At 53.4% G+C, this 22,865-nt stretch overlaps 3 protein-coding genes across 9 annotated transcripts in view; 1 reads left to right on the forward strand and 2 right to left on the reverse strand.

Annotated features, from left to right (window-relative positions):
- The window catches only part of LOC117645970 (disintegrin and metalloproteinase domain-containing protein unc-71), a 174,578-nt gene extending 162,918 nt beyond the window's left edge, over positions 1-11,660 (forward strand). For 2 of the 7 annotated variants that reach the window (XM_034386545.1, XM_034386547.1), the window contains exons 27-35: positions 4,639-4,773; positions 4,859-4,929; positions 5,002-5,123; positions 5,199-5,451; positions 5,528-5,709; positions 6,022-6,123; positions 6,263-6,363; positions 6,556-6,786; positions 6,977-11,660. In XM_034386545.1, coding sequence (XP_034242436.1) covers positions 4,639-4,773; positions 4,859-4,929; positions 5,002-5,123; positions 5,199-5,451; positions 5,528-5,709; positions 6,022-6,123; positions 6,263-6,363; positions 6,556-6,786; positions 6,977-7,580 — 1,801 coding nt within the window. In that variant the 3' untranslated portion in view covers positions 7,581-11,660. Of the gene's footprint in view, positions 1-2,466; positions 2,488-3,385; positions 3,578-4,638; positions 4,774-4,858; positions 5,124-5,198; positions 5,452-5,527; positions 5,710-6,021; positions 6,124-6,262; positions 6,364-6,555; positions 6,787-6,976 lie in introns of all 7 variants that reach the window. The other 5 variants (XM_034386546.1, XM_034386550.1, XM_034386551.1 and 2 more) reach the window with 5 other exon arrangements.
- LOC117646227 (ionotropic receptor 21a) lies at positions 10,939-15,593 on the reverse strand. The gene is made up of 12 exons (XM_034387036.1): positions 15,491-15,593; positions 15,210-15,418; positions 15,014-15,136; positions 14,519-14,928; positions 14,291-14,431; positions 13,789-14,192; positions 13,543-13,703; positions 13,237-13,447; positions 12,952-13,162; positions 12,636-12,831; positions 12,124-12,551; positions 10,939-11,039 (listed from the first exon to the last, which is right to left on the reverse strand). The coding sequence occupies exons 1-12, from the start codon at positions 15,551-15,553 to the stop codon at positions 10,939-10,941; spliced, it is 2,658 nt and encodes an 885-aa protein (XP_034242927.1). The 5' UTR covers positions 15,554-15,593.
- Positions 15,594-18,288: 2,695 nt separating this feature from the next.
- The window catches only part of LOC117645981 (serine/threonine-protein kinase 17A-like), a 43,109-nt gene continuing 38,532 nt past the window's right edge, over positions 18,289-22,865 (reverse strand). Inside the window, exons 2-7 of the mRNA XM_034386578.1 lie at positions 21,856-22,083; positions 21,596-21,734; positions 21,381-21,507; positions 21,068-21,296; positions 20,715-20,972; positions 18,289-20,622 (exon numbers count right to left, since the gene is read on the reverse strand). Coding sequence (XP_034242469.1) covers positions 20,334-20,622; positions 20,715-20,972; positions 21,068-21,296; positions 21,381-21,507; positions 21,596-21,734; positions 21,856-22,083 — 1,270 coding nt within the window. The 3' untranslated portion in view covers positions 18,289-20,333. The remainder of the gene's footprint in view (positions 20,623-20,714; positions 20,973-21,067; positions 21,297-21,380; positions 21,508-21,595; positions 21,735-21,855; positions 22,084-22,865) is intronic.

The following is a 22,865-nucleotide window of genomic DNA, read 5'->3' on the forward strand; positions in this document are numbered from 1 at the left end:
CTCGCGGCAGGGGAAGCGCGAAGGCCTCGCGGCAGGGGAAGCGCGACGGCCTCGCGGCAGGGGAAGCGCGACGGCCTCGCGGCAGGGGAAGCGCGAAGGCCTCGCGGCAGGGGAAGCGCGAAGGCCTCGCGGCAGGGGAAGCGCGACGGCCTCGCGGCAGGGGAAGCGCGACAGTGTCGCGGCAGGGGAAGGGCGACAGTGTCGCGGCAGGGGAAGCGCGACAGTGTCGCGGCAGGGGAAGGGCGACAGTGTCGCGGCAGGGGAAGCGCGACAGTGTCGCGGCAGGGGAAGGGCGACAGTGTCGCGGCAGGGGAAGCGCGACAGTGTCGCGGCAGGGGAAGGGCGACAGTGTCGCGGCAGGGAAAGTGCGACGGCCTCGCGGCAGGGGAAGCGCGACGGTGTCGCGGCAGGGGAAGCGCGACAGTGTCGCGGCAGGGGAAGCGCGACGGTGTCGCGGCAGGGGAAGCGCGACGGCCTCGCGGCAGGGGAAGCGCGACAGTGTCGCGGCAGGGGAAGGGCGACAGTGTCGCGGCAGGGGAAGCGCGACGGCCTCGCGGCAGGGGAAGCGCGACAGTGTCGCGGCAGGGGAAGGGCGACAGTGTCGCGGCAGGGGAAGCGCGACAGTGTCGCGGCAGGGGAAGGGCGACAGTGTCGCGGCAGGGGAAGCGCGACAGTGTCGCGGCAGGGGAAGCGCGACAGTGTCGCGGCAGGGGAAGCGCGACAGTGTCGCGGCAGGGGAAGGGCGACAGTGTCGCGGCAGGGGAAGCGCGACAGTGTCGCGGCAGGGGAAGGGCGACAGTGTCGCGGCAGGGGAAGCGCGACAGTGTCGCGGCAGGGGAAGGGCGACAGTGTCGCGGCAGGGAAAGTGCGACGGCCTCGCGGCAGGGGAAGCGCGACGGTGTCGCGGCAGGGGAAGCGCGACGGTGTCGCGGCGGGGAAAGCGCGACAGTGTCGCAGCAGGGGAAGCGCGACCTCCTCGCGGCAGGGGAAGCGCGACCTCCTCGCGGCAGGGGAAGCGCGACAGTGTCGCGGCAGGGGAAGCGCGACAGTGTCGCGGCAGAGGAAGCGCGACGGTGTCGCGGCAGGGGAAGCGCGACAGTGTCGCGGCAGAGGAAGCGCGACGGTGTCGCGGCAGGGGAAGCGCGACAGTGTCGCGGCAGGGGAAGAGCGACAGTGTCGCGGCAGGGGAAGCGCGATGACGTCGCGGCAGGTGAAGCGCGACAGTGTCCCAGTGACAGTAGACGATACTTCAAAAAAAATTATAATAAAAATATAGGGTAGGTCAACTGTGGGGTAGGTCAACCTTTTTTGATATATTTATAACACTATTATTTATAGTCCCATATTTTTATTCAAATATTTATATTAATATTTTTATTAATAAATATATTGGTAGGTCAACTGTGAGGTAGGTCTAATGAACAGCCCCGAGTTTGCCTCTGGGCTGCTGGCACTCTAAATGTCCTTGCAAGAAATAGCAAATTAATAATTACAGAAGACCATTGTCTGCTGGGTTAGTTTTGGCGGGAACGTTGGAATGTCAGCGAAGAAATCGAAAAGTTTCAAGTAGATTAGTTAAAGAGAACCCAAGACTAGTTGCTACCGTATTACTTCACTTCTCGGTACACGCTGAGACGTGTCTGCCTATTAGAGATTCCCGAAATCAAACTTTTAGTTTTGAGAAGGCATTTTGGTATTCTGCCTCTAGCAGCACGGTATTATTCAAATCAAAGCAAGGTGACACAACGTTTAGTTTAGGGCAAATGGACTGTGATTGCGATAGGCCCCCTCGGCGTAAAGGCTTCCTAGGGCCGTGCATTGGGCCTCCGAGCAGACTTAGCTAGCACATTGCCCCTTTGGCCGTACCACTGCGCTAAATTTGGCGTGCAAGTTTTGTGGCATCCCCTCATCAGTAGATCATCATTTTTAGCCTAGGAATCAGGGCTCGTTTCAGGGAATGGACTGTAACGATGAATTTGAAGATCATAGCCACTGGGTCTTCTCATAGAAATTAGTTAGCGTTTTGGTCCAAAAAATCGTGTCTATGTCCCGGACACTAGATTTGTTGTGGCATCTACCCACGTAGCCACAGCCACCGCCGCACCACGAGGTCGGCGTAGCACTGATATAGCGTTTTACCTGTACACAAAACAAAGAGGTTTGATGGATTTTCTTTTATTACAGATGGTAAGTAAAAACCTTGTTCTGGCAGACTATTGTTTGTGATTAATCGGGAATGTTACATATACTGAGAAGTGAAGTTCATTTGAACAGTTGGCAGTGTCAAGGGTTTCTCTACCTCTTCTCTATAACTTGTATCTCTGTGTTGTCCTGTATCGTAAACCGCCTTGGCAACTTGCGATAAGCACGAGTATTGTATTTGGTGTATTCGACTTTTCTGCTTTGTATGTAACCGTAAAACTTTCCGTGTGTTTCCATATTCATTTTTGGCTGCGATGTTGCTAGGTGCGATCACAATTTTTGGAAGTAAGTGGATTCTTACCAGCATTATTTTGCGTGACTTTTGTTTAGACAGCACTGCATGTTGTGCCAGTCTTCCGGCCTGCTTGTGACGACTTGTGACGGACACGACTTTTGAAAGCATCTGATGGGACGCAGAGTTTGCCACCAATATGAACGACAAGACTGAGAATTGTGCAAAATTAAATTCGACGGAGGGGGTGGGTGGGAAAGTCGTCTGATTGCAGCATCTCCAGAAGAAGATTTGATAAAACTCGCCTAATCAAGGTCAGTAATTGCCCCCTGTGACATTGTACATAGCTGCCTTGCGTAGCAGCGTCGAAGGAAACGGCAGTACAGTCGGCATTTCCAAGAGTAATTTTATGCAACTAGTTCCCAGTCTGATTTTTCTTGTTTGTATGAAAAGGGAAAACAAACTTAGAGCCATTCTCTTTAGTACGCCGCGCTTGCACCCTCCATGCCAGGAGGACGGAGTCGTGCGTCCGACCCCAACGATTCTCAACTCAAGAGAGATTGAATCCCGTGGTTTCTGGAATTCGCATGGCGTGTGAAGGAGGAGCGAGTGAGAGAGAGAATGAGTGTGGTAGTGTTGGTGCTGCATGTGCATGCAGCGAAGAAGAGAAAGAAGACGTTTTGCGGCGCCGCCCTACCCCCGGCCTTGCCCCTGCCCCCGGCCTTTCCCCCGAGCACTGGACAGTCTGCTTCTCGCCCCGAGCCGAGCTCCGCCAAAGCGTAGATAGGCCGAGTCCGCTCCGCCCGACTCGGTGTGGCCTTGCAGTGCCCTGCCTTGCAATGCCCTACCTTGCAGTGCAGTGCTGTCCAGCACCGCGCGGGCGGGACGGCGCTGTCGGCGTCAAGTACTTGTGCGAGTGCGATTGCATGCTAACGGCTTGACTCACATCAGGAGAGGCCCCCGGCCCCGAGACATGCAGTACACGGCACAGCAGGCGTCCGTAGCGCGCTACCGCAGTAGGGAGGCCATGAACCACCATGCGTCGCCCGAGCAGGCCGCTCTCGACATGGTCGACAAAATGACCAACAACATGTTGTCCCACGGCGGCCTCAACAGCTCCATGGGCACGCTGGGCCCCCTCAGGTAAGGCCTCCGATCCGACCAGCACGCTGGCAGCTCGCTGGCGTGCCCAGCCCAGTACAGCCAGTGTAGAGCAGGGTAGTGCCGCTGTCACGTTTCGGCGCCAGGAAGAGGAAACGACTGGACTCGAAATTGACTAGACAACTACAGGCTGTCAGGCCGCCTAGTATTCGCGCCTGCTCCTAGAGTGTATCTCTCTTTGAGTACTTTATTACTTTGGAGTAATCATTTGCCTCCCTTAATCTGCCTGTGGCTTTTATGTACTAGATCACTAGAATCAGAAACTATAACCAGTCACCTTATTTTTGTAACACAAACCGCGGTTTTAACCTAGATTAAAGTCGTTTGTCATAACATTTGAAGTTATCATGAAAATCAGATTATAAATTTTTAAAGTAAGCTTTTTTTTACAAAGCCTTACTTTTTTCAACGTGATTTTTTGATAGCCGAATTGTCATATTTGTCAGAGCGCTGATGGTGGTTTCCCTCCGGAAGCGATCGGTACGAATGAAGCATGTAAGATCGCTTCCAAAGGGAAGCAGGCCACCCACAATTCTTTCTACTATTCATACCACAACTACAATTTGTTACTGCATGCCCGGTGCATATCATATCATACACACTTACTTGTCTCTGCCGCAGTGATTGCTGGCATTAGAAAACTTGATTCATCTTTCCCCCCCGGTTTGACTGTAGATCGCTCGCCGCTGCCGTGGAATTGAAGGCACGCTGAGAAGCCTCTCCGATGCCTGGGCCGGGGTTCGAACCCAGCTCACCGCGCGCGTCTTTTTCTCCTTTTTTTCGGTTCTTTGCCTGGCCGCTAGAAGATCCTAGATGAGCTAGTCTCCACCACCGTCTCCTAGGCACGTTAGCTCCGTTTCTTTTGGCATGAGTCTTTACTCTTCTATCTCCACCCTCCCATGCCCCGGCCCCCTGCGAGAACACCGAGCAGAGAGAGAGGGTGTGTGTGTGCGTGCGTGTGCGGCTTGCACCCTGTTTGAACATAAATGCAGTTATTGAAGTAAACTTGTCGGTGTGAGTAGTACAAAGATTGTGTGGGTTAGGCGGCTGTCGCAAAGCCCCCTTGGGCCCGATGTGAGTGCGGGGTCTGTCCGCAGTCATGCCGACTCCAGAAGCGCGCTCACCCGGACTTCCAACCACTTGCCACCAGGCGCGCAGGCTGCTAACCGCAAGCAACAGTGAGTACACTGGTTGGAGCTCGCTGTGCCAAGCATGGAGTTGGCTATACGCCGCACTAACTCTCTGTCCTTTGCGTTGTTGCAGGGAAATGCATCAAATGCAATCGCTCAAGAACAGGATGGCACAGGCTAGCGATGACGAACAGACGCATTCTGGTAAGCGGACCGGACACGTTTTAGTTGTTTTTGCTTTTTGGTGCGGTGCTGAACGCGCTGTCGTTTGTGCAGTGCCAGAGAAGGGAATCCTGAAGAAGACGTACGGGTCGGTCGTGCCCATGGACGGGGGCGAGGACTCGACGTCGGACAACCAGGAGGTGTTGTCGCAGTCCGACAACCTGCTCAGCTCGGAGGTGAGTGCGGGCCTGGTTCGGGGCGGAGGCGGTGCCCCGCCAGAGCCTTTCCGGCCCTCTGCAGCGCGGTCTCAGCTGAATCTGGTGCCGCAGCAGGTGGAGCACAAGATCCGCAGCCTGGACGGCTACACACGCAGCATGCTGGAGGCGCTGCACACGGCCCGCAACATGCAGCACCAGGGCCACAGCTCGGGCGGCAACAACACGCCGTCCGGCACCGGCTCCTCCATGCTCACCGAGGAGATCATCCGGCGCTCCCTCGAGGGCTCCGTATACCCGCCCTACGCCAACAAGCGCTCCTCCAGCCAGGAGAAGATCTGCGACGAAGGTGGGTTCTAGGGCACGTCACTGGTTGTGTTTGTCGGCCGGGGAGAAGGCACTAACGAGACGATGTTGCTTTCCAGGCCTGGGCATGATGCCGTCCATGGTGGAGGTGCAGTTCCCCCACGGCTACCAGTACGGTGGCTACGGCGCCCACACTGGGATGGGCACCCACTCCGGGACCCACTCGGGGACGCACTCCCACGACGAGGACGACGACGGGCCTCCGCCCGGCAGCAGGCCCATGACCATCAGGAACCTCACGGTGCGTAGCGTGCGTAGCGCCAACGGACTTGCGGACGTCAGTGGTGCACAACACCTTGGCCTGGTGCATGTATGTGTCATGAGAACATTTGTCTTTTCTATTCACTTTTTTTTTTTCATTCTCTGTGAAACGCAATCGGTCAGAATCAAAATTCGAAAATGTTGCTTGTGACATTTTCCTGCACCAAAAACTGTGTGTTGCCGCTTCTTTTCCGTATTCTTTATGGGTTACTGTCTTTTATTATGATGATAATAACCGACCTATCGACAGCGGATTGCATGTTTTCATGACACATATTTGTACTGATCGTAGGAGAGAGTGGGGTACAGCGGGGAGTTTCACTTCCCCGTCTCTAGCCTCCCGTCGGAATCCTGTCACTCGAACGGACTCCACTGGCATGCCGGTGCAGGAAAGGTGGGTGCCGCGGCAGTCGGCCCAGTCTTTCTCAGTGTGCTAGTCCACCCCGAGGAAGCCGCACGTCCCATTCGTCCACCACTCACATTTTGTAGATGAAAGTGTGTTCTTAGTTTTATCCACGTTTCTCTCGTTTCAGGATATAATTCGACAGATGGATGCCGTCGGTAGGCATATAAGTCCGTCTGGATCGGAGGACCTGCAGGAGAGGATGTTCTTAGAAGGATCTGAATCAAGTCGGTACGTATCTCGAGAGCACTGACGCGCTGTGCCGCCGAGGCCGCCGGCCGCGTGCAGAGCGCCTTACGAGTGGCGCGTAGGCCGCGGGTGAGCTCGGAGGTCGAGCGGGTTGCCTACGCGGAGGGCCCGTAAGGGGCCATGCAGCGTGCAGGCCATGCTGCCGCTGTTCGTCAACTTGCCGTTGTCTTCCAGGCGGGGCTCGCGGGCGGGTCGCGACGACATGTCGTTTGTGCTGGGCCGGTTTCGGCCGAGCGCCAACCGGCACGGCAGCGGGGGTTCGGCGGGGTCGTCCCACTACGGCGGCCACCCGTACCCCGGCCACGCCTTGCACCACCAGCTCCCCGACGAGGAGTCAATCTATGAGACTGCCGACCCGGACCGGTCCGGGACCCAAATCCTTGGCGACACTCCCGACACCGAGAGGTGAGTACCATGTGGGAACCGAGGTCTACTCTCTGCTCTCGTCTGCCTCACCTCCCGAGCCCAGTCCGGCGGCCCAGCGGGCCCAGTCCCGGTCGGCCGACTCGTCTCCCAGTCTGTCTTAGCCCTCTGAGGCTGCTGAGGCCTAGCGCCGCCGCCCCTGCCCGTAGATATGCTGGGTGATGTCCTCTAGTGATGACTGTGTTCAAGCTCGTCGAGTGACGGCAGCGCGGTCGCCTAGCGCTGATCGCGCGGCCAGTGCCTCGGCCGCGACCAAGAAGGTCGTCGTCATGGAGGGCGCCGCGTCCGCTCCGCTGCACCGCGCTAAGTCGCCGAGCGCGACGACGTCGAGGACGCCGTCGCGGACGCCGCCCGGCAGCGCCAAGCGGGAGTTCTATCACTCGCCGCCGTCGTCCTCGTCTGACACGATGGACTCGGGGCCAGAGCTGCCGGGCGACGCGGCTGCATGCGCCGCCAAGCCCCCCGGTGCCGCCAAGCACGCCAAGCACCACCACGTCAACGGCAACGGGGTGGGCGGCGGGGTCGGCGGGGACGGCGGCAGTGGCGGCTCTTCCAACGAGAGCAACCGGGACTCTGAGGACGAGTCGTCTCGCGAGACGGTGGCGTCCTCGTCCGGGACGGACTCGCGCCTCGTGCCAGTGCCCGGAGCAGTGCCCGGGGCAGTGCCCCCCACGAACTCGGCCGCCGCCTCGTCGTCCTCGGCCTCGGCCTCGGCGGGCTCCAGCGCGGGCCTCGGCCAGAGCCACAAGAAAAAGTACCCCGAGTACAAACACTGAGTGCGTCCCGGCCAAGGCCCGGCCAAGGGGCCACGGCCTCGCGTGTGTCGCCAACAAAGCAATCCGCCACAAATGTGTGTCAAGTACAAGACTCAAACAATTTGCCTAGGAAGAGTTTAAGCCGTTTGAAAGTTCTTGTTTTTGTTTTGTTTTGTAATTAAATGTATGATATTATGGAAGTATTAAAACGTTTAGGATAAATGTATTATACAGAAAAATGTATTTTATGTCGATTCCCTCCGATGATTGGTATTGGTGGCGTTATCCACAATGAACCCAGCGTCTCTTTGCCGCTGGCATTGAACATTATTGGGGTCTTGAATCCCCTTACTCTCCGGTCAGTTGGTGATGCACCAGAAGCGTTTTGTAAAGATGCCTGGACTAAAAAAACGCTTTATTCATGAATGAAAACACCTCCATCAGGAAGCTGCCAGTCCTGAAGCTGTCTTAACGTAGTGGAGGAGGAATACCAGGGTTGTCTGTTGTGTGATTAGCTCAACAAAGGCTATCTGAAATATTAGTAATGTTTAGATGAAAGTGTGCAATAAGGATACAATGTTCCAACTCATGATGTAACAAAATTAAGAGGTGTCTACCATCTATGAACACTGTGAAGAATGTGGTTTATTAGTAATTTAACCACTGAGATCTTTGCTTTGTTTGCAAGAAAAGGGATATCACAAAGTAAAATGTGGAAGATGTGCCTCACCAAAGAAAAGCAGTGTTGGCAATCAATATTTATTAATTTTTTTTTTAGGAATTTTTGCACTTTTGGAATGTAATTGAGAGTTGAATCAAAGCAAAACACACTTGATTATTTCTGCTTCTTTTCAATCATGAATGGACTTCGTTATTAATCAAAATAAGAAACAATTGGCAAAGGTTTTACGAATAAGTGATGTTGTGATTGAAATTCACCTCATGACCTTCATTGCAATGCTCCAAAAATTAAGCAAAGATCTCACCCTTGGGTTTTATGAAATATTACTGACTGCTCCTTATTTACTCTACATGTGTAAAACCATAAGAATCACTTCATCATTCATAGCTGGGGAGACAGGGGCACATATTTCTGTAAGAATTGAGTGTCTTGCAGTTACCGTGAAAGCGGCAATATGGACGCCCAGCGGATAATGTGGACCACCCCTAAAATTTTTCTATATAATCGGTGATGCTGCTCAGCTGTGGCATCAAAAACAGTTTCGGCTACTTGCATCTAAGTACCTTAGCTCGAACCGATTATTAAGAAGAATTTCAGGGGTGGTCCACATTACCCACTGGTGGTCCATATTACCCGCATTTACGGTAGTTCTTCTTTTTTATTTTAATTATTTTATTCTTGAAGCTTTGTGCTTTTCACACATTGACACCTTGATTATATTGCAATGGACAAAAAAGCTTCAGTGAAAATGCCCAAAACACCTTCACTTTTCCTCTGTTTCAGTCGTAAATAATCATTTTGCATGGCCACTGAATTCCCAGCTACTTCACTTACACCAATTCCTCAATCCTGCTCTTATCATTTGCACATTACGCAGTTTTATCCTGTTTTTTTTTTTGTTTGTTTGTTTGTTCGTTTATTTAAATTGTCATACATGAGTCTATTTCAAGAATTCCTTTGTCAATTTGGATTTGGATGGTGATTTAAACCATGGCCACAAATAATCTGGATGATATTTGTCTGTAAGATCAAAACTTGCTCAAGCATTGAAAGAAAATGAAAATGTAAGAGAAAGGTTCTGTTTCACATTAGACCTGTTGCATACAGTCTCTGTTTGCAATAGTAGCAAAAGGATGTATTTTGTAATTGTTACTTTGTTTATACACTGTTTCTCCATGATGTTTGTTTCCATTGTTATTTATTTTTTAGCTTTAATTTAGCTGAATCCATGTCTTTTCTAGCCCACTTTATTTCAAAATTGGTTTGCTCACCTCTTGTCAACTCTTATCAAAGATTCAATTTGTGCCAATCTAAGCCCCAAAGACCAACAAAGAGTGAAGCACTAAACAATAGCAAATATGCAATGGTGAGCTAAGTTTAGGGATTTTTTAATATATATAAATATGGAATTATATACGTATATATTAAATAAATGTAAACATAATTTTTTTATATGAAATATTTGCTCACAAATAAGAGCCTCGCTACTGTTCGGCGAGTGTGTATATGTTTAAGTGTTGACATATGCACTGCAGTGAACCTAAATGATGTGGTGTATGGTATTGTGAACTTTCTTGATCAATTTAACCCTAGCAAGATAAAGGAAAAAATATTAGTATCTGGATGGCTATATTCACATAGACCTGAAAAAGATTAGATAATTCAGATGAAATTGTTTGTTTGGAAATATGGGACTGGAAAACAATTTACTGGGTCAAGCAACATTTCCCGGGATGCATTCTTTATTTGACAAGTGCAGCATCATGGCAAATTCAAGGCCTAATAGAGAGAAGTAACTATATTATTGATGATTAATTAGAAACACTATGTTGTAATCATTCATTCTGTTTCCTGTAGCTCATAGTTTGTTTACTGAGTTCTCATGGGCCATCAAAATTTGCTGAGGTTGATACCAATTTATTCATGTGAAGGAGAAAAATTAACACACTCTTCTTATTGCAATTATGCTAGATACATCTTTGCAGGTACCATGAAAGTGGGTAATATGGACCACCAGTTGGTAATGAGGTCCACCCCTAAAACTTTTCTCTATGAGCTATCGGTGATGCCGCTCAGCTGTGGCATCAAAATCGTTTCAGCTACTTGCATCCGAACCAAGTATGCCTTGGCTCGAACCGATTATTAAGAAGAATTTCAGGGGTGTTCCACATTACCCACTGGTGGTCCATATTACCCGCATTTATGGTAATCCAGGAAAAGCGAGTATTGCTAACTGCTGGCAGTAGCACTGGAGATATATTTTTCCCCTGTTGGTGTGATGATTCGCATATTTTGCTTTGTAGATTTTTCAGGGTAACAGTCTGGCTGTGTATTGTAATTTTGTCGGCCAACCTATGCATATCCCTTGCGTTTGTACAGTTCAAAAAAGCGCATGTCGACCGAACATTTTTACCAAGCTACTGCTATATTCTAAATTTTCATTGAAATATATTAGTCTTGCAAGATTAGTCTAGCATAATTGCAATGAGAATGACTACTGCAGCTGTTATTTACATCCTAGTTTATTTGTGTTTTCTTTCTAAATTATTGAAAGACTTAAAGAGCCCAATGGAAGGCTTGATTGTATACCAAGCACTTCTGTGAAATAAATCTGAGTAGACAAGCAAGGTTTTACAATATCATGGAACCAATGAAAATAAAATCAAAACTCTTACTAAGGTCTGTTATGCATGCATTTCAGAGGCCGCAAATGGTCATGACAAAGTTTGAAGTGACACATTGGTGCAGGTTCCTTTGTAATAATGACTCATGAGTTCTAAGGTATGTATTATGTTCCTCTGTGAGGAAATTAGTCGAAAGAGAAAAAGATTGAACTCTGTAAAACACAGAAACTGATCAAAATTGCTGCCAGCTCTAAAGCAATCAAGTATTCTAAGCGCTGCAGCACACTTACTTTTTTTTAATATTAGTAAATCAAACCATTGAAATAAATTCAATTCGCTCAAAATGTATTAAAATCGCTCAGCTGCAGTGCTGCACTCTGCTATCTTGTTCCTATGGGTCAGTGCAAAGTGTCCTCTCTCTTAGTCTCCTCTGATTGTTTAATTGTTTGTTTTGTAATTTATCTGTAACTTCTGGGGCACATTAACCTTCCACCAAGCCACAAGGTCAGTTGAGCTGCTGTTCCCTTCTTCTTCCTCTCATTTGATGTGCTTATCAAGAGTTCACCCTTTGTGGACTATTTAACTGCACATTCAAAATATCAATAGCACACTGTAACTCCAAACATTAGGGTCAAATGTGGAAACGCCATTTGTATAAAAAATCGTGATACACTAAACCAAGATGAAAGGGTTCTTTGTAAGTGAATTATTTTATTTGAAAACATTGTTATGGGTTTTTGGTGAACATTGACTTTTTGTTGAATGATGAACAAAATAAAATGTGATAAATATATAGAGCTGGTGTTTTATTTTGACACTGATCCTAGAGCCATACAATTGTGTCATTGCCTCAAAAGAAATTTTCTCTGCCAACATACCTGCATACTACTGGAAAAACCATTATTTGAAAGAAATGACATCCGCACAACAGCCCAGAAAAAGAAATTTGGGAGGCTCTGCAGAGTACGCGTAAAGTGTGCACAAGTCAGTCCAGATGGACACATACTACATGACTAGACCCACACACCTGCCCAACCTCACGCGGACTGCAGAATGCAGCAGCAGCAGTAGCAACAGCAGCAGCAGACCCTAGGCAACCTGGGGCGGCAGCGATTTTTCTGTCACGAGCAGCCGGGGTCGCGCTGGGGTGGCGGGGTCGGCGTCCCTGGGAAGGACCCCGGGGGCGGCGTGCCGGGGAAGGACCCCGGGGGCGGCGACAGGTGGACGGCGACGGCGGCCTCTTCCTCTGGGTCCTCACCCTCGTCCTTCTCCTGCTCGCCTTCTTCCTGCTTCCAGTCACCCACGGCGACGGTGGCCTCGTCCTCGGTGTCCAAGTTCTGGCCCTGGTCCTGTTCGCACGCCTCTTCGGGCCGCCCCCAGCCACCCGAGGCCAGGGCCGCCAGGGCGACGGACGACCGCCGGCGGTGCCCCAGCTTGGAGGCCACGGGGCGGAGCGTGGTCTTGGTACCGGCGTCCAGGACCGCGAATGGAGTCGGGGGCCGCGCCGCCGGCCGCAAGTCCTCGCTGGACGCGTGTAACAGAATGTACGTGGACGTGTCGTCGTCGGGGTCCTCGGGCAGGTCCTGCTCGACGCCCGGGGTGTCTTCAGGAAGGTCGCCGACGCCGAGGCCCGAGTGGTGGACTGGACTGCCGAACAGGGAGCTGTGCCCCGTGCTGCTGCCCCACCTGGAAGCCATGTCCTTGAAACAGGGCAAGCCCCGCGCAGCCGCGCACTCACCTGAAAGCTCTTGAAAGCTTGATCGGGCTTACCTAAGGCGCTCTTCTGGCTGGTCACCAATGTCCTGTCCCGGGTCCAGTTGGTCCGGTGAGGGGCTGTCCTCGGGGAGGTGACGGAATGCCAGTGGGTGCACGGAGCCCCGGCGGCACCGCCCGCCGACGGCCAGACTGGCGTGCTCCGCGAGCTCCGCGTGTTCCCCGTCGCCCAGGACGCGAAGGTGCGCGTCGTCTGCATCGGCAGCGCTGGTGGCGTCGCTCCTGTCACTCCACGCTGCAAGACGGCGCGGCGTGCAGCAGGTTGTAGAGGGGGCTTGCGACAGGCGGCGCGTGAAACGAAGGGAAGACTCACCGTTACTGAGGTGCAGCACCGTGTCTTCGTGGACCTGCAGCGTGTGCTTCGCCATGACGTCATCCTCTTCGGCTTGCTGCTGTTCGCGCCACGCTTCGCGCGGGACGCCGAGCGAAGTCCGCTGGAAGGCGATCGAGGCCGCCACCGTGGACATGACCTTGCCGAGGAGCGAGTGCGTGGTTCGCCGGGGCTCGCCGTCGGCGTGGACGTCCTGCGCCGAGGGCGGCCTATTAAGCGTGGTTCCCGTTGGCGGGACAGTGAGGACACGGCGGCCGCGGCACTCACCACTGCAGCCACCACGTCCTCGCGCACGACCTGCAGGGACTCCGCGGACGACGCCGCAGCTCTCCTCTGCCGAACGGCGGAGCCGCTGCGCCGCGTCGAGCCGCTGCCGGCGCGACTGGGTTCCGAGGACACGCAGCTTGGGCGGCGCGAGGAGGACGGCGCGTCGTCGTCGCGGTCGAACAGTCCGGGGGGGATGCTGCCCACGCTGGACCTGCACCAGCACACTGTCAGAGAGCTGAACGCACGCGAGGCGGCTAGGCTGAGTCTCGGACTACCGACCTCCTCCGCGGCCCGGGCTGGCAGTACTTCCTGCAGAGCGGGATGCGCCCCGTCAGCGTCTCCACCCAGAGCGCCAGCGCCGCGATGGCGAAGCCCGCGCCCAGCAGCAGGAACATGCCCTGCGTGTCGTCCAGCGACAGCAAGCGCTCTTCTGGCGGCGGCATCCGCAGCCCGCGACCGCTGCTCACCTGCGGCAACCGGTCCGTTCGCAGCTTCGCAGGTTCAACTCCCGGTGGCGGAGCATTTATCCCACGTGAGTTGGTGCCACCCCACCTGCAGCAGCAGGCGGCCGTTGCGCGCCTGCGTGCGCATCACGTCCCAGGTGACGTCGCGGCGCAGCTTCTCCGTGATGCCGGCCTGCAGCGAGCGCATCAGCAGCTGGTTGAAGCGCTCGCTGTACGTGGCCGCGCGGGGGAAGACGAGCGCCACCCAGAAGGGCACCAGGCACTCGCGCGTCACGTGCACCAGGGACCGCTTGTTCTCCGCCGTGTAGTTGGTGCGCACCACGTGCTCCAGGTACAGGCGCGAGCCCAAGAACGAGTAGGGCCGCCAGAAGTAGGCATGCGTCATGTTGACCAGCCCCTCCCACACCGTCGGCACCGTCTCCATGTTCTTCAGCAGCTTGTCCGTCAGCGGGTCCGACGAGTTGCGGAACCACGTGCTCCAGCCGTCCGTGCCTGCGGACCAATGCATGGACCAATACTTCACCCCTCCTTTCAGAAATCCTGGATCCGCGCCTGGCAGTGCGGCGCTGTGACGTCATTCGTCAACTCACGCAGAGTGCCGATAGAGTAGCCGGCGTCCCAGAGCTGCCAGATGTAGTCGATGACCGACGGGAAGGCGGGGAAGGCGATGAAGGAGATGATGCAGCCCGTGTAGCAGGCCGTGACGATGATGGAGAACACCCAGTACCAGCCTGCGGGAACACCACCTGTCTCAGTCCACCAGGCCGCCCGGCCGCCACGGCAGGCGAGGTGACTCTACTTGACAGAGAACCGCTCACCGATGATCATGCGCGTCGAAGTGCGCGTCGAGGCGGTCCACGAGTCGCGGCCCTTGAAGGAGAAGAGGTTGGTGAAGGTGCCGAACACGTACCAGAACATGTTCTCGATCTGGCCGGGGGACTTGAGGAGGATGCGGAGCGAGAAGGAGTGCGAGTACACGAGCGGCAGGATGGCGAACATGTAGACGAGCGTGAGGGCGAGCCACACGGTCCAGTGGAAGGGCCCCATGATGGCGCGGTACCTGGGCAGGGCCACCGAGGCCAGCGTGATGAAGGCGGCGCAGTCCTGCGTGTGCGGGAAGCTCACGTCCACCACCTCAATGCGGGGCTGCGTCACGTAGATACCGCCAGCGCCCAGCTCGGCGCTGCCACCCACGATCGTGTTGACGACGCGCACCGCGGACCCGATCCTGCGAACAGAGCGGGATGGAGAGAGGCAGCCCTCGGGCAGGCCGTCTACTGGCCCGGCCCCAGGGCTCGGCCTGACGTGCTTACGGGTTGGCGTCGTCATCGGCCGCCTCGCGCACGTCCACGGTGAAGTTGAGCCTCTCGGCCAGCAGCCGCAGCAGCCGAATCTCGATGCCGTCCCAGCGCGTGTCGCCGTCCGCGTTGAGGACGCTGCGGAAGGACGCCGTCAACGCGTTAGGCGGGATGGTCTCCCCCCCCCCTTCCCCCGCGCCCGGAGCCTTACGTGCGGTACATGAAGGGCGGCGTGTCGGACGCCGACACTGTGAACTGGTGGCCGGCGAAGCCCTCGAGCATCTTGAGTGGGAACAGGTTGGCGGAGGCGCGCGTCAGACGGTCGCACCGCCACGCCGTCAAGATCTGCGACGTCGAGAACCCCAGCGAGTCCACGAACAGGCGGTGCGAATACAGGTCCATGTCGGGGTAGCCCAGGGCCTGTGCCAACAAACGTCACGTGACCGCCTCGGAGACGAGCGTGGAACACCGGCAAGGCGATGTGGTTCGCACCGCGGTGCCGTGCCGCCACGACCGGTCGTGCACCACGAGGAGGTTGCGGATGTTCCGCGCCATGGGGCTGCCCAGGTAGTCCCGGATGCGCCACTTGGGCGACCGGCTGACCACGACGACGCGGGCCTCGCTCAGGTTGCCGAGCAGCGCGCCCACCGACATGACGTCGTCCACGAGTGCCAGGACGTGGCGGCACTTCTCCCGCGGCGGCAGCACGTCCCGCCAGTAGCCGCGGCGCCGTCGCGCGTCTGCGGCACACCAAGGAGGGCGTCAGCGAGGCGGGCGCCGCACAGCCAATGGCTGCAGGCGTGCGCCAGGTGTGCGCTTACAGGGCGGGCTTCGCGGCCGCGGCAGCCAGGACGGCGCGGTGTTGGTGGGCGTCCTGGCCAGCACGTAGGGCCGGGACAGCGCGGCCAGCACCTCGCGGAGCGTCTCCTCGCCCGCCGGCATGGACGCGTCCCAGAGCAGCGCCGGGTCGCAGCCCCGCAGCTCGTTCAAGGCCAGGCGCGTCACCAGCCCGGCCACGGGCCGCGGGGCGTCCGGCGCCAGGAAGCAGCGCTGCTTCTCCACCGTCGCGCCCCAGATGGTGTCTGCGGCAAGGGGCGGGGCGGTTACGGTAGGCAGAACCAGTGCAGAACCACGACGTGGACGACGGGGTACCTGGGGCGGCGGTGGCGGTCAGGAGGGTGCCGAGCAGGTGCTCAATCAGGGGGTTGGACGTGGCCGAGGACGTCGCGTTGCCGTTCGCGGCCGGCTTCTCGACCATGGCGGCAGACCGGGCGAGGGTGGCCGTCGTCGGCGCGGGGACGGCGCCGGACTTGCCCGGGAACCACAGCCGCGCCGCCCGCGCACAGCGGCTCCCCGGTCCGTGGATGCAAAGAGTCTCGCTGGTCTGGTTGGCGGGGCCGGCATCGCTGTCGCCACTGACGCACTGCGTAGCCAAGACGACGACGAGCGCCAACACTAGCAGCGCATCGAAATACATTAATTAGGCCCATAGTGGCTAAATCCCCAGTCCGAGAGGCGAAAAGACGAACCACGCCGGCAACTCGCTCTAATCACCTCCTGAGCGCGTGAACGCGAGCGTCAACGCCATCCTCGCGCGGAGACAAGGCCTCCACAACCCGGTCGCTGGTAGTTCGCACTTCACGCGGCCATGGCTCAGCACGCGTCGCGACTGTGGCGGTGGCGATGGAGCACGCCCCGCAGAGCCACGAGGCCTGACACGGGCTAGAACCAAGGCTCCATAATTCAGCGCGCACCCCGAGTACCTTTCACGGACGAACTCTAAAGGGCACCGTCCAATCAAAGATGTTTCTGCATTTTTTACAGGACAGCCACGCCACGTGAGCAATCTCATCGAGTTCTGACATAGATTCGTGGCCCTGTATAGCAGGTCGACCATTTTTGTCGAAAAAAATCTCATTCAACGATAATCAAAGCAGATGATCCGTCGCGTTTCACAACTGCTGTGATAGCCGAGAGGTTAGGGACGTGGGATCGAGTTGCCGCAGGCGGGCGTTCGAATACCAGCGTCACGTACGTTTTTTCGACTTACTATCCTGAGGGTGGTGGTTCGAGGCCATCCGAGCGGAGCCGTGTGCGACAGACCCACATGCCGGAGGTTCGACTCCTAACAAATATTTCCATTTAATTTTACTGCCTCACCCAGTGCGGTTGAAACCCGTGAACGTGAGCCCATTCCGTGCATGGGACGTGGTGGTCCAGGGAGTAGAGGCGTCGGTTCCCTATACTAGGGTCGGCGGTTCGACTCCCCCAACTTCTTGCGAAATTTTGACCGGGTCGGTCGAGTCCTGTTGCGTCAAGAACTCACCTTACGCCGGACCCCTCATCATGGGCCGTGGTGGCCGAGAGCGTAAAGTCGTGTGATCCCGATGGCGAGGTCCGGGGATCGAATCCCATCATTTCATTACATTTTTCGACCGCCTTCCTCCCACTGCAACTCAAACCCGTCGTCCAACACGCTGCCAGACGTACAAGCGTGATAGCGTAGTGGTCAGAGTCACATTCACCTGGCCACTCCGCTGTGGGTGTCTAAAAAGCAATCCGCTTCGGCGGGTTGGCCTCGGCACTGGAGCGATGGCGTATTTGATCCATCAATCCAGACCACCCGGTGTGTGGTTGCGGGTGGTGCCTCCTTGATCCGTCGGGGAGGCGATGATAAGTCCTTTGAAGCTGGCCTAAAACGCTGTATGTTCGGTACGGGAGCGCCGGACAGTGGGGGTACCATGGGGTACACAACCAACCCTACGAAAACAAGAAGCTCCCACCAAACCTGTTCTCTGTCTGAGTCTCTCTCTGTCTCTCTGTCGTCTCACTCTACGTCCCGCCCCTCTAAGAGCTTCACACTGGGTGCTCCGACCCAGCTGTCTGAGCTTTGGGGTCCTACTGGGTCCCCCGGCGAACGCTTGGGTCGCTGACGGGATTAACCCCAGGTACCTGATAGCACCGGTTCCCATCCCGAACACCGAAGTAAAGCAGGAGGCCTCCCCATTAAGACTGGGGAGGGGGTGTAGAGTTCAAATTTTTTTCTTTTCCCTTTCAAATTTCTTAGTCAATACTCGTTCGGTTTCCTTATACGGGGTAGTATGCGGGCTCATTCCAAAGATAGTAATTAAAATTGTGTATGAAACAAAATATATAGACCCGAGCGAGGTGGCCGCTGTTGGTACTTTGGTACTAGCCGTGCCGAGCTGTGGCCTGCACCGCCCGCCCGCGCTTTGCATGCGGTTATGGGTGGACGAAAGTTGGGTTTAAAATGCATTAAGAAAGACAAATTGATATCTTATGTTTCTTTTATTTTCTGCAGTTTTTCGTTTGTGCACAACATGAATTAAAACATTCAAAACAACAATAAACAGACCTTAGTCTGCCAATGGATGGATTCACTGGTATAGATCTGGTACACAAAGATGTATGTACAAATTTACTTAAAACAGAAGCAATTAGGGTAAAATAGACATGCCACTCACTTTTACTCTGCATAACTCTTTGGTTTGACAAGTAAATGCACTTGCAACTCAGGGCTGCATTTCAGAGTCAAGTGGTGAAGGAAAGTCATGAAATATGTTCAAAATTGACACAGTCCAAAGCAGGAGAATGTTTTGGAGCTTGGTACACAGATGGAAGAACAGTTTTGGAGCTCAGCTCAAAATTAATCTCACTTAATCTAGGCCATTCTAAGTGCGATAACTCACAAATAATTTAATTGCAGTAATACAGAATATTAGGGCCCTTGTTATACCGAGCACTACTTTTCTTTACACTAATGCTTTTAGCAGGCAGTGCAGAATACTACAGAAGGCTACAATTCATCACAGAAAGTTGTTTTAATTTTCAATGAACTCCAATAAACAAAGGATTAACCTCTATTGTTAAATACATTTTAAAAAACCAATAAGGAGCAGGTAAAAATGAATAAAATATAACAGGTAAGTTACAAAGAGTTTTCAATGGTATACAACAAAAAAATCACAAGAAAATGACAGAATGAGCAAGGAAGTGGTTTGTAGCATAATTTTGAATTCACTCACAAACATCTGTTTTCGAAAAGGGAAATAGAGAAGTTGATACAATCGAAGGGAATAAAATTGACAATAGAGAAAAGTGCACTTTTCCAGCAGTGCACTTCCAGAGGCCATCATAGATAAATTAATAACAACAGTGAGCAAAAGAGCACAAGAATGAAGTAAACAACAGAAACAATAAAAAGGAAACATAAAATTAAACCAACATATAAGAAAGAACCAGCATCATATCACAAATAAATTTATATACAACTCTACTCATTGAATCCACAATCACAAATTCAATACGACCAAAATGAAATAGAAGCCAGATGTTGAGCATGAAATTACGAGGCGTCCAGCACTTTTCAAAAAGTCAAGTTATAAAAAAGTCTTCTACAAAAGCAAAGTTTAGGTTCAAGCACCCTGCATTAAAATTGACAAAGGAATGAAATTGAATAATGAGGCAGAGAAATTTAAAACCAGATTTTGAAACCACAAAATCTTTCTTTCATCATAAACAGCTGTTGAAGCTAATTGGTCAGTTTCAGTTTAAATAAATCCATTGAAAAGAGAACATCATTCAAAGGAAATTTGGTCAATCAAGGTACAAAGAATATTGTCTTGTCGAAATAAATGTCAAAAATTGTTTCACAACATGGCAGTGATAGATATGGGGCCTTTTGGTCCAAATAGGAAAGCAACAGCAGTCATCTAGTGTACATATGGCTGACAGGCAAAGAGTATCACATTGAATTTCATACAACAGATGCTCAACCTCAAATGAAGATGTAACCAATAGAACTTGATCTGTTTTCAATAAATATTTTAAAATTACCTTATAACAACCATAAAATTCCCATTCACACAATGTTGATTATGAAAAAAAGCTATGAATCACACTAAATAAATCTTTCACAGGACATGAAAGAGTGGATGTGATCCTACTAACCGCAATCATAACACTTATCACTTTTCAAAATCTTACAAGGAAACTGCTGAGGCATTAAATTATACTTACAATCCTAAAGCCTTGTAAGGCCCTAACAATCAGAGTATCACACTATGTCTTATTATTTTACAGGCTTTCCAAGTCACGAACACAAACATACACAAAACAGACAAACACACTCACAACAGAAGAACAAACATTAGGGGAGTGGGTAGTCAGGTGATCAGGCGGGCCGGCGGGCCCCTTGGGCCTTGGGCCTTCACTGTTGCACCCGCTTTGGCTGCCGATTGGAAGACGAGGCGTTGGTGTTGTTGCTTGATCCGAAGAGCCGGGAGAACAGGCAGAACCCCAGCGTGGCCAAATGCTAGCAGATGATGCCTCTGTCCACCGTGATCTCGACGGGGGAGCTGGTCAGGATGGTGGCCAGCTGGTGCTGGTGGGGGTGCGCCGGGTGCGGGTGCCTGCCCGGCACGGACACGGGCGAGGCCACCGAGGCCACCGAGACGGCCACGGTGGTGCCGTTGGAGGCGGCCGCTGGCGGGCACGGGCAGGGGCAGGCGCACGCGTTGATGAGGGGGTGCGACGACCGCCGGCCGCAGGACACTCCGTTCTTGGCGGGCGTGGACGTCGAGTGTGACCGGCTGTACGTGGAGCTGTGGAGCATGGAGGAGAACGAGGATGATGCAAGTTCGGATGCAACCCAACAAGCAGGCAAACAACAAAACGAAACGGAACAGAGACTCACCTTGAATATGATAAGCTGCTAATGGGTGATGGGCTGGGGCTGGGGCTCACACTGCAACTACTGCTGCTTGTTTCCATACTTGACACCGAGTTGTCAACCTGACTTTCCCCTTGCTCTCGCTCTTCACTGACATCTTTGCTGAATACACCCGACTCGATACAACTGTTCAGGACAGTCGATGTGAGGGAATCGATGAGAAAAGGTGTTTTGAAGCTAAGCCAGGGGTGTTCTAGGCACTGTCGAGCTGATAAACGACACCTAGAAACAAACAGAAAAAAAACAAAATCATTATAAATTTAGATAGTCTTAGAAGAACTTTAGCGAATTAATGCTGAATTATTGAAACTACGTACCCTGGATCTGTTTGCAGTGTAGTACGGATAAAGTCTCTGGCAGCCTCAGATACTCCTTCAAACAGTTCGTCAGGGAAATTTAATGTGCACTGGGAAATATTGCAGAAAGTTTCCTGTTTTGTATCACCGGCAAAAGGAGAATAACCACTTAGGAGCACATAGGCTAATACACCAACAGACCAAATATCTGTGGCTAGGCTGATAGGTTCGTAGCTAAGGACTTCTGGAGCTGTAGAGGCAAAAAAGGCAGAGTGTGGTTAATATAAGACAATAAAATATATTTTTGAAAAATGTAAAATTTAATTTAACCTACCAACATAATCTGGTGTTCCAAGAATTTCTCTCACTTCGATGCCACTGCGGATTACTCTGGATATACCAAAGTCGCACAGTTTGATGTCACAGTCTGGGTAATTGCCGGTGAGAAGCATGTTTTGTGGCTGTCAACAAAAACAAATTCAAGTCATTAGCGCCTCTGTGACATTTCACCAACAGGATCACTTTGGAGATACACTCGACGCAACACACCTTTAAGTCCAGGTGTGCAATGTTGTGGTCGTGCAGAAATATGAGGCCTTCCAGGATCTGGCGCATCACCTGCACCGCCTCCACCTCCGGCAGTCCGTCTTGGAGATCCACGACGCGCTGGAGCTCGCCGCCAGCGGCCCTGCAGCGCGGACCAGACAAAACCAATCAGAAAAACAAACTCCAACAGAATTCAATTTTTTTTTCTATTTTCCATCCCGGGAACTGAAAGCCTAAGTGCGGCACGTTTGCTGTGGACTCACAGCTCGAGGACGATGGCGATCTCCTGCGGCGTCTCGTACACCTCGTGCAGGCGCACGATGCGCGCGGACTGCGCGGACTGGGCGCGCTCGGCCAGGCGAAGCACCGCCACCTCGTGGAGGATCTCCTGGCGCTGGTCCATGGAGCGCCGCCGCTTGCGGATGAACTTGGCGGCGTAGTCCACGTTGGTCAGGCGGTGGGTGCACTTTCGTACTGCGGCGAACTTCCCCCTGGAACACAGGCATCCCCCACCGTTAGATTCACTCTCTCATCGTCCTTGTCATCACCGCCATGGGCGCTTTTCAGGCCTCAGCAGACCTTCAGCGAGGCACTGAAAAAAAATGAAAACGGGGGTTATCCGGCCATCCACAATGGTGCATTTTACTCATCAAAAAGTGCGGCAAGCTACCACAATTTTTTTCACAGTGGGGGCACGTTGTCGTGAAAGGTCGCGAAGAAGGCGCAGCCGCCGCGCGACACACCCACACTAAAGAGAACCATGTCAATTGCCTCGGAAGAATATCCATACAGGCGATGGAAGGCGTAAGCCTGAATTCCAAAGTCAAGCCGAGACGAAAATATCCCTCTCTGGCTGTAAAACGCACGTTTCCGTGGAGTGCAACGCAGAGCAACGCCAGCCGAGAGGCGCGGCGAGACTCCCCCCATTCGAAGTGTCAAAAAGAAGAAGAGAGAGAAACGCGTTCGGGACATTCCTCGTCGGTTTTGAAGTGCTGCCGGTCGGTTTTACAATGTCGGCAGAGGGAACGACCGCACATCACGGCGGGCCGGGCGGGCCGTGCTGGCCGGGCGTGGAGAGCGTCTCTCGCACCGCCACTGTGAAGAAGCCTGTCACGCCACAGCACCGGAAGGCACCAAGCACCGCGCCAAAGTGCAGCGGCCCGTCTCTGTCGCACTCACGGGCCGTCCCGCAGGGAGTGCGAGAGAGACAGAGCCGCATCCTCGGAATCGTCGCTCGGCTGACGGATGGAGTCCGACGGGCAGAGAGCAACAC

Source organism: Thrips palmi, unplaced genomic scaffold, assembly GCF_012932325.1.
Source record: "Thrips palmi isolate BJ-2018 unplaced genomic scaffold, TpBJ-2018v1 HiC_scaffold_19, whole genome shotgun sequence".
NCBI lineage: Eukaryota > Metazoa > Arthropoda > Insecta > Thysanoptera > Thripidae > Thrips > Thrips palmi.

Excerpts from the sequence above, each read along its gene's own strand:
- LOC117646227 (XM_034387036.1), bottom strand. The coding sequence starts at position 15,553 with ATGGCGCGGAACATCCGCAACCTCCTCGTGGTGCACGACCGGTCGTGG. Across the intron at positions 12,832-12,951 it reads GGTGCTGCACCTCAGTAACG|ACGACGCGCACCTTCGCGTC; the intron begins GTGAGTCTTCCC and ends CTGCCGATGCAG. Across the intron at positions 11,040-12,123 it reads CGAGCAGGAGAAGGACGAGG|AGGAACATAATACATACCTT; the intron begins GTGAGGACCCAG and ends ATTTCCTCACAG.